The sequence below is a fragment of the Hypanus sabinus genome, chromosome 8 (assembly GCF_030144855.1).
Source record: "Hypanus sabinus isolate sHypSab1 chromosome 8, sHypSab1.hap1, whole genome shotgun sequence".
NCBI lineage: Eukaryota > Metazoa > Chordata > Chondrichthyes > Myliobatiformes > Dasyatidae > Hypanus > Hypanus sabinus.
In genome coordinates, this window is record NC_082713.1 from 152,342,677 (window position 1) to 152,353,081 (window position 10,405).

The 10,405-nt window shown below is 38.4% G+C and overlaps 1 protein-coding gene and 1 long non-coding RNA gene across 3 annotated transcripts in view; one reads left to right on the plus strand and one right to left on the minus strand.

Moving 5' to 3' along the window:
* The window catches only part of ppp1r3ab (protein phosphatase 1, regulatory subunit 3Ab), a 42,810-nt gene extending 39,782 nt beyond the window's left edge, over positions 1-3,028 (minus strand). The window contains exons 1-2 of one of the 2 annotated variants that reach the window (XM_059978256.1): positions 2,820-3,028; positions 1,320-2,154 (exon numbers count right to left, since the gene is read on the minus strand). In XM_059978256.1, the coding sequence (XP_059834239.1) occupies positions 1,320-2,098 (779 nt within the window). In that variant the 5' untranslated portion in view covers positions 2,099-2,154; positions 2,820-3,028. The other variant, XM_059978257.1, reaches the window with a different exon arrangement.
* Positions 1,933-9,953, plus strand: LOC132398603 (uncharacterized). The gene is made up of 3 exons (XR_009513710.1): positions 1,933-2,067; positions 3,878-3,958; positions 6,731-9,953. It is a non-coding gene; the product is annotated as an uncharacterized LOC132398603 (long non-coding RNA).
* The last annotated feature ends 452 nt before the right edge of the window (positions 9,954-10,405 follow it).

Below are 10,405 nucleotides of genomic sequence, written 5' to 3' on the forward strand. Positions count from 1 at the left end.
CAGAGGTTTTTTTTAAAAACACACATAAGGATCTGTGTAATTCACTCCCAGGAATTACAGTACAGGCAGAAGCATTAGGGACATTTATGAGACTCTTAGATAGGCACATGGATGAAAGAAGAATGGTAGGCGATGTGTGAGGAAAGGTTAGATTGATCTTAGACTAGGCTGAAAGGTCAGCACAGCATTGTGGGCAGAAGGGTCTGTGCTGTTCTATGCACTAGCAAAATTTCAAAATCTCTGAGGAGTTCCTCTTTTATTTAATGTAACTTATAGTACCTGTCCATAACTCCTAAGTTAAATGGCAACTTTTCCTCAAAAGCTGGAATTTTCTCCACTTCTCTCAGGAGTATACAAACATTATCTTCTGTAAAACAATATGGTGACTCTTTACCTATTACATACTTCTTAAATTTATTCCAGAAGATTAAAAAAAATCTTTTTTTACAAAACTCGTAAACTTTGAACTAATTCTTTCCCTGCAGATTTTGAAGGTATTTGAGCTCCAACTAAACCTCTCTCCATCAAAAATTGATATTTAACCAGACAGAATGTTACTGTCATCATAGCTTTCTTAACCCTGTGCATTTACAATCTGAATAAACTTAAATCTCAAAAACCTACCTCACCACTAACTTAAATACAATAATTTCATGTCCCCTCTGCCTGATCTATTGCCTTCAGTATACCATACATGTTTTCTATGGCTTTGGACCAATCATTCCTATCTTTTGTCCTCTCGGGGGAAAGTATCAAAATAATTGGTCGTTCATGGGATTATAATAACATTCGCAGTGTATAATTAGAAAGTTAAAAATATAAGTAAAATTAATGAAAATATATACTTTAACTGCCTTGATTGGAGAGCGAGGAACAGCCAAAACTCCTTAAAAGGAGTCAGTCGTGATGTCATTAGGTGTTTTCTTTATAATCAGACTAATTTTAACAATGTCCATGCTGTAGACTGATTAATGAAGCACGAATCTGACCCAGTCTGCCGGCTTGGTTCAGTGACGAGCCAGCTGATATATGATCTCAATGAACTACGAACTTTGCAAACATGTGATGATACAGGTAAATCTTAAGGTTAATTATAGCCTTAATCGGCTTTAAACTTTACCTGTATCAGAGTCCTGCATTATCTTACAGATTTTGTTCACTAATGAAAGAACATTTTTTTTTTAAAAATTAACTCTATGAGCCCCTCAGTCAACACAAACCACTTTTCACCGTTACCAATTCTATTACGTGACGAGTCCTTCTGAGCTGCCCAAGACTGTAAAAAAGACCAACCACGTCCCAATCTGAAATGCCCTCACCTGTGTGTCGTTTTTAGGCAGCTTTTTAAATTTCGGTCATCCAGCTCCTCTTGGGGCTTTTCATTTGCAATCGGATAATCCTTTTTGTGACAAAGGATCACATAATTCTTGTGATCATTGTTCGCCCAATAAATATCATCTTGGGTTTCATAGCGGATGGCAAATTCGACTTTGGCACCGTCCTTCAGATAAGGGGGGACTAACAGAATTTTGAAGGTGAACTGGTCAGTTTCGCCGTCACAAGAATCGGCCACATAGTCAGCCAAGATGTCATAGTAACTCTCCCAATTATTTAATGTCATCCGGATGTACACTAGCTTTTCATATGATATATTCAATACACGAATTAACCCTTTCATGCAGTTCGCACCCCGGGGAAACTCTGTTGATTCTAGTTCCACTTTCTGGGCATAAAGTTTCTGCATCAATTGTTCGGGGGAGGACGGCAGCTCGAAAAGGGGCAGCAGAAGGCATTCATCTTGGGGTGCCCGTTCATCCTGCGCTCCAGCTCCCACCGAGCAGCTGCCCACGTCCCACTTCTCATACTCTCTCACCGACACAAGCTCCAGGCCAAATGCATCAGCAAAGGAAACTTTTCGACTCAGGTTTAACGGAGGTTGCGAGCCTTCGTCTGAGGAGGAACTCCGTCTTCTTGGAAGCGGGGAAGACTTTGGTTTAAACCAGATCTCATCGTCCTCTGCAAAAACCTCATTGTCACCTGGCAGACCTAATACACTGACCGAAAAAGGTGGGTTTCGGTCTTTCTCGGCGGGCTCCATCGGTGGGGGCACAGTCTCCTGAAGCAAGATCTCTCAACTAGTGGCTGAGGATATTTCTGGCAAACAAATTATAACAACGGCTTTAGTTACAGTTGACATTGTAAAAGAACTCAGGTTTATTAATAGCTGCACTGGCTTGTGAACTATGCTCGTCTGCTTTCTCGCAGATTTACTCCTCCTAACATCGGCTCCTTGTTTTTTGGCTCCACACAGTGCAGAGAGAGTTGGGCCAAATCTCATTTCACAGATAACACAAAAGAAACTTTAACTGCAGAGACGCGTCCTTGTTTGCAGTTAAAGCAGTGAACTCGTGGTTGCTAAGTTATAACCTGTTTTTCACCCTCGAGCAAAATAATTCCGATGCATTCAAATAAATTGTCACCTGAATTAAATTCTACGATTGTGCATAAACGTAAGAATAAATAATAAAATATACACAGTCGACCATAATATAAGAACGTACAGAAAATGTTCTCATAAAGCATTTTATTGCTGAATACAGTGACTAAACATTTTGCATGGTGCATTTATACTGCACAACCAGCATCAATTTCACCAGGCTGAAATCTGATTCTCTCGTCACAGGTACTGACTGACCTGCAGAATGTCCCCAACATTTTCTCAACTTCTGGTTCTGGAACAGAGCTGTGCAGTTCCACAGAAGGAACTGTTTAACATGGACAACACATAGAGTGTAAACCCTGTGCTGCCTCAAACTTACAAAATGTTCATGAAGTCTTCATTTGAAGTGCATACTTTGTAAATCACCTAGTTTCTGCTTTGATGTAAACAGAGCAGGATTATCGTCTCCTCCTTTCCATTTACTTTCATAGGTGACTATTGAGAAATAAATCTGCTCTCACTTAACGCTGAGGCACATTCACAGCTCTCCTGTGGTAAACTGCTGCAGGTCTAGTCACAGAAAGGTCAAGTAATGTGAGTACAGTTCCAACTGGTTGAAGCAAACTACAGCTGCTAGTCTTTGAGCAATGACTGAAGTGGATATGAACTATTAAAAATACTTTAACCTTTGTTAGACCTTGAGAAGTGTAGTACCTGGTTCCAGCACAACTCCTCCTTAAATCTCAGCTACAGGACAGTTATATTTTACCAGGGGATTCTGCATCCTTCTACTTAACTTTGGTTTTGCAATGCACGTGTGGATCTAGGATTTTTCCACTTCTTGCTGCCCACAAGATGCCATTGTATCAAATTTCAATGGCCCTGCCTTCTGATTCTTCCGAAACTGTGGATATTGGGTCTCTATATACAAGGCAGAGATAACTTTTTGAACTAAGAGGAAGTAAGGATTATAAGGATCAGGCAGGAAATGATGTCAAGGTCAAAGGCAATGTGTAGAAGAGCCTACAGATAATACATTAATGATGAGTTTGGAATATTGCTGTTGAGAAAGAATGAGGTAAAAGAGAATAGAATTCCTAGATAGAAGAATAACGATGATAGGGAGGGAATGTGGTGGATCTGGTAAAGAATGAGAGGTCGCAGAAATGCCCAGAGAAAATGATATCTCCTAAATCCCTGGGAAGAAGTGAAATAAAGCAACACAATGACACACAACTATCAGTAGGTTTGAAATACATGAAATGCTGGTTACTTTATTAGTGCCATGAATATGAATAATGTTTCCTTTGAAAATATTGTAAGGAATGTTCTAGCCATTTTAAGCCAGGACATTCGGTATGTACTACTGTAGACTAGAATTGATAGTGGACAAATTCAAGACAGCAGCTAAAACTTTCAATTGTTTGAATTTTTTAGATTGACCCTAATGGATTGTACTGAGTGTAAGCTTCAAACAGAAGATTCAAACAAAGCTGGGCCTAGCAGTTGAAGGAGCAGGTGGGATACGCATGGTGTGGTGAGCACTTTCTGGAATGTGAAACAATTTTGTGTCAAAGTAACCTGGTGGTAAACATGGGGAGCAAGGCCAACAAAATGGAATTAGGTTTCCTGGCTGAGTAATGAAACTGTTATGAGTGTCTTTAGAAGGAGAACAGTAGACCATAAGTGCTGAAGCATGAAGTCGGAGAAGCTCCTGTGAGGGGGAAAGGCAAGAGTCCTTGCTCGGACCATTTTTGAAATGGGTCATAATGATGGAGTAATTCATGTACTGGAACTAGAGAACTGGGATCTTAATTGTAATGGAATTTTCTGTACAAGTGTGTAGAGTTTATTAATCATTTCCCTATGAATTGAAGATGTCATTATTAGCATGTGCATAACATAGACACTGCAGAAATCTAGTTGTATCTCTCATGGCACATTCATCCTTCCTCACTAATCTCCCTCCTGCTACATAAATACTACACAAATGACACAAATACTACACCTGCCCATTCACTTCCTTCCTCATCTCCATTCAGGGCCCTAAATGGTCCTTCCAGGTGAGGCAACATTTTGCCTGTGAATCTGTTGGGGTCATCTATTGTACTTGGTGCTCCCGATGCGGGCTCCTCTACATTGGAGAGACCCAATGTAAACTGGGGGATGTGTCTTTGTTTGGCACCTCTGCTCCATCAGCTAAAAAGCATAATTTCCCAGTGGCCAAACATTGTAATTCCTACCCCCATTCCTAACCTGTCATGTCACTTCATGGTCTCCTTTTCTGTCATGATGAGGACACACTCACCTTATATTCTATCTAGATAGCCTCCAACCTGTTGGCATGAATGTTGATTTCTCTTTCTGCTAATATTTTCTTTTGTTTATTTTCCCCTCCTCTTCCCTCTTCTTCTATTCCGTACTTTGGCCTCTTACCTCTTCTCCTTGCCTACCAATCACCTCATCCAGTGCTCTCCTTCTTTCCTTTCTCCTATGGTCTACCCTCTTCTCCTATCAGATTCCTTCTTCTCTAGCCCTTTACCTTTCCCATCCACTTGGCTTCACCTGTCACTTTCTAGCTTGTCCTCCTTCCCCTCCTCCACCTTTTTTATTCTGGTGTCTTCTGCCTTCCTTTCCAGTTCTAATGGCTGTTCATTCATTTTCATAGGTGCTGCCTGACCTTTTGAGTTCTCTGGTTGTAGTAAGTTGTACAGAGAATATCCAAGACAGTCTCTGTAGTTTTTTGGGTGATGTAGACTAATAAGTTGCCAGTGAAGACAGAAGATTATTGATCGTTGTTATGGCCAGAGTTGTGTTCCATAGTTATGGCCACAGACTGGATTGATTCACTTGAACTATGAGATTGTGTACTAGAGTTAGTTGAGTAAATCACATGGGACCTGAAGGCCCTATATGTTTACTAAATAACTACTCCCTTTCTCTCTCCCAGTTCCATATTCATATTCTAACTAAACTGAACTGTCAGATATTTGCTTAGTTCTTAGAAGTGAGTGTATTCTCTGACTTGTGGCTCTGGATATCTACAGAGAAGCAGTACAATTAGTCCTAAAGTTTTATTCTGGGACTCTAGTTGACAACACAAGAGAGGGAGCAGGCACTCCTGGAACAGATCATCTTGTGTCTTTCCCTTGAACATTTTAATAGGGCTTTACCTCAGGATTCCAGCTGCTCGGATCAACATGATATAGGAAGGAGGTGATATTTGAAACAGATCAAAAACTTAATTGTACTTTAAAGTCAGAGGAACTCAAAGTTGTGAATGGCACAGCTTGAGTGTCCGCCAAAGCTGGTTTTGCAGATTTTCTCATTGTGTGGGCCCATTAAAATGTTCAAAGTACTGTTGTTAAGCTTTGTAATTGCCTTGTTGTTTCCCTACCCTTATCATATTCACATTGTAAATGAGAATTGGACTCCTTCAAGTCCTTGAACATTATTTTCATATTAACTGGTACGCAGTCTAATATATGAGCAGCTCAAAGTACATAGATTTTTGTCTCGATCTCTTAATTAGGCTGGGTCAAGTAAGCCTTCATTACTGATCATCATACGAGTGGTAAGAAAAACTTAAAACTAAGAGTGGGAGGACATAAATGATCCCTTGGCACTTCAAAAGGGGAAATTACTTCTGGTGACCTTTTGATATAATTTTATTTGGTTTTGCACAAATCGGTTACTATAATATATAGTATATATTGGCACTTCAGAAGTACAACATTAACCACGAAGTGTTCTGGGTTATCTGAAGGGGATATTAAAAATATTACATATATGCTCTAGCTCTATCACAATGAAAAATCACAAAAATTCACTCTGAAAATTATGCTCTGATGGGTTCTCAAAGGAGAAAAAGTAAATGCTAGTAAATATTATAAATCTTAAAGCGAGAATATGGAAAATTTGAAAACTGATGTAATATGGTTAGAATTCATCAATCACACTGAAAGGACATTTAGGTGATTGAGACATTAATGATACAGCTATCTGTTCTTTAATAGCTTGAACACCAAAATTAATAAGTCTGTATTTACTTAATTGAGATAGATTTTTCACTTTCTCTTTGCTATGTCTTATAGTGAAAATAGAAAGTTAATGAAGACAATGAAGACCAAAACTCTGAATGTTAGTTTAATAGTGGCATGTTGATCAGTGACAATTAGAATTTCCTTTCTTAAATTGTGTCTGTCTTACTTCAGCCCAATTTTACTGCACCCTAGTTGTTTCAGCATTAATCTCAGAAAATAGATTCAGTATCTATTGTATTGTTAACAGACATGAGAAGTTTTATCCGGTTGGCCGGGACACAGCAGAGATGATCGATCAGCGTGACAGGCAACCAATAAGAACAGCATTGGACCAATATAAACAGAGCACTCTGCAGAAACAACACTCAACCGTGCACTGATGATGCCACCTCGACTGGTGATGAGATGTTTGCGACCTAACCTCCAGGCTCAGCGAACAACCAACAAACAAGTTTTGAACAGTGTTGCAGTATTTAATTTGGTACTTCTCCCTAGATGCAGGCTATTTCCCATTGCCCAGAAACAATTACAAAGAAATAGATGAAGATGAACTTTATTTGTCACATATAATATCAAAATGTTGAAACATACAGTGAACTATGTTGCGCTAGGCAGTTCTGTGATAAATATTTTCTACAATTTGTGGACGTATGCAATTCTAATTCATGCATTTCATTTGTTAATGGTCTTGCTTCATTCTATCAAGCTATTTCCAACTAACAAAATACTCATTTACATGTCAGTTATCAGCTGGATAGGAAACTGTAAAGGTGTGATATATTAACCATAGCTAACAAAAACTGCAATAAAGGATGAAGGTAAGAGTGATGAAGTGAGATCAAGGAGATCCAGAAGGATTCTAACTTTGCTTATGAGGCTTACTAACAGTCAGCTCATAAATCTCAAACTCAATAACATTCAGGGAAGAAAAGTCTCTCAGAAACCATCAGTCATCCATATATTTCATTGGTTGCAAAGGCAATCCTTTGATCACCCATACATTGATTGAGCCTGGCTCCAATTTATACAGTTAAATAAACAGTATACAAGATAACATCTCTGAACGACCACTTCATAAATGTGGATCAATCCCAATAAGTTAAAAAGGATTACTGGAGCATCTACTCAGTTAACCTGAATGATTTTGCTCATGATGATTTCACGCAGAATCCTAAATATATAAGAAGAAGTCACTGGAGAGATTTAGGAAGCTTTGCCATCTTGTGTTAGATTATGTCACATTACTGTTCATTGTGATTTTTCCAATCAGGCTTTGTCAGTGGAGCAGGTTTATATTAGATGAGACCTACATAGCATGGAGTATTTAGATCTCGAATATGGAGGCATTATTTAAACAGCCAAAAAATGAAAATGCATGTATATATAATAAGAAGAATGCGTGCTAACATTGAATATCTTGACAAATTAACCTGTAGGTCACCACTTAATTTAGGAAGTCCACAGTCATTTGACTAACATAAAACGGTCATTTTAGTAAATGCCTTGAGAAACATATTGATGCAGCTATAAAGAAAGCAAGACAGTGGCTATATTTCATTAGGAGTTTGAGGAGATTTGGTTTGTCACCCAAAACACTCGTAACTTTTACTGATGAACTGTGGAGAACATTCTGACTGGCTGCTTTTCTGTCTGGTATTGGACGAGGGTTGGGGGGGGGGTGGGTACTACTGCACAGGTCCGAATGAAGCTACAGAAAGTTGTAAAATTAGTCAATTTCATCATGGGTATTAGGGCCCATAATATCCAAGATATCTTCAAGGCGTGGTGCCTCAGAAAGGCAGCATCCATTATTAAGGACCCCCAGCATGAGATGCATGCCGTCTTCTCACTGTTACCATCAGGAAAGAGGTACAGAAGCCTGAAGGCACACACTCAGCGATTCAGGAACAGCTTCTTCCCTTCTGTGCCATCCAATTTCTAAATGGACATTGAACCCATGGACACTACCTCACTTTCTTTTTGTTTTATTATTTTTGATTTTGCACCATTTTAAATTCTACTATATATATATGTGTGTGTGTGTGTAATTACTGTAATTCATTGTACTGCTGCTGCTAAGTTAACAAATTCAATGACATATGCTGATGATATAAACCTGATTCTGATTCTAAACGTCTACCAAAAGAGACTTTTGTATTAAACATGATTGTACTTTCAGAAATATAAATACAAATAAAAGTTTTTCAGATGCTAACCACTTATTTTAAACAAATACCATACTTATATAGCTGGTTGTGTTCATTGGTTTAATTAATGTACTTTTTAAAATTATTTGCTGTATTTGGAATGGTCTATGGGTTGCTGTATAAGCTACTTGCAGTGATCAAAGGCTGTGCCAAATTACTAAAGTTGATATGGATGTGTTCATCTCTGTTCAGATATATTAGCAATTGCTGTGGAAAGTTCAGTGGGATTCAATTGTACTCTGACAATAAATGGCAATGTGCCAATAGAGGAGCTAAATGGAAAATTGTTTGTGAACTTCTTCATAATTTGCTTTAATCTTGTGCCTCATTTTTCACTACATTCTCAGTGACAGTGAGTGAGTAAGAGGTGGGCGGGTAGACAGCGGCAAAGGGAGAGCAAAGAGTTCATCAGTTTTTAGAATTCTGTCTGTGTATTATAAATAGCAGCAGTAATGGGCGTGAGAGCAGCCAAAGATCACTGTCCACAATATTTTCAGTCTTTCTGTGTGGGAAAGGCCAATTCTCTGCACACAACTTCATATTGTGGCTAAAGTCATAAACTTAATGTCTCAGTAATTCAGTTCTGATGGATATGTGAGGCATGCCACACATGGGCCACAGCTTTGCTCCACTACCATGAAAGTGCTTCCTATGTAAAATTTGTGTTGATCATATAAACTGTAGTTTTGGAGTTAAGGAGGCGACACAATTATATTAGTCTGACATAGGCAGTCCCTTGGAGTTGACTAACTTCTGCTCTGGTTTTGTAGGTTCTGGGATGGGAATGAGAATAATGTGGGAACTGTAGATACTTGCAAAGATGAGATGGGTGGTGACCAATGGTGCAGGATATCATCAAAACCATCCCAAATGCTCCTTCTCCACTTTGGGTGAACACGTACTAGAGGAGTTAGAGGGGTTTGTGTATATATTCAAGGATGTTCTGATTTCTTTTCCCCCTGGTAAGCTCTTCCTATCATATGATCCAGAACAATGTTCGTTCTGGGAGGCTGGTGTTAAGGTTACAAGTGGTGTGGCTTTCGTTCACTGCATCAATATGGGGAACGTGGGGCCAATGGTGTTGCTTGGGTTTTGGACTATATATATATGCCCTTTTTTCAAGTGAATATGCTTCTGTGTTTGCTATTTTGTATATGTTACCTGTGATTTTTGAATGTCTGCTTGCTATTTTGAATATTTTGCACTTTGGTCCCAGAGAAACATTGTATTGTTCAGCATATCTATGTAAGGTTTGAATGATAATTAAACTTGATTTGATTTGATTTATTTAGTCTTCTGAGAAGTTGGAGGATTTTGTGGAGACATAGTTGGTAGCTGGACACATTATTTCTTAATCTTTCCAGGATAAAATCTTTTACATTCACTTCAGTGTTTGGATATGGACTTTTTATATTTAAGTGTTGCAGAATAACTGTAAACTACTAAAATTAATTACATGTGGAACATTTTGAACCAATTAACTAAAATAATCAAGCAGTACTTGTCTACTTAAAGTAAACTATTGTAGTATTGCAGGTAATTGAGTTAGGTTAAAAAAAGAAGATAAATTAATAAAAACTCTGTGAATCCCAGCCGGTCATTTAGAAATCTAAACTGATTAAGGTATTTGTATAAAACATTCAAATTCTGAGTTGAAAATGGCATAATTACAAGGGAATAAAGCTGTGATTTGTGAGCAGTACAAGGTTTAAAAC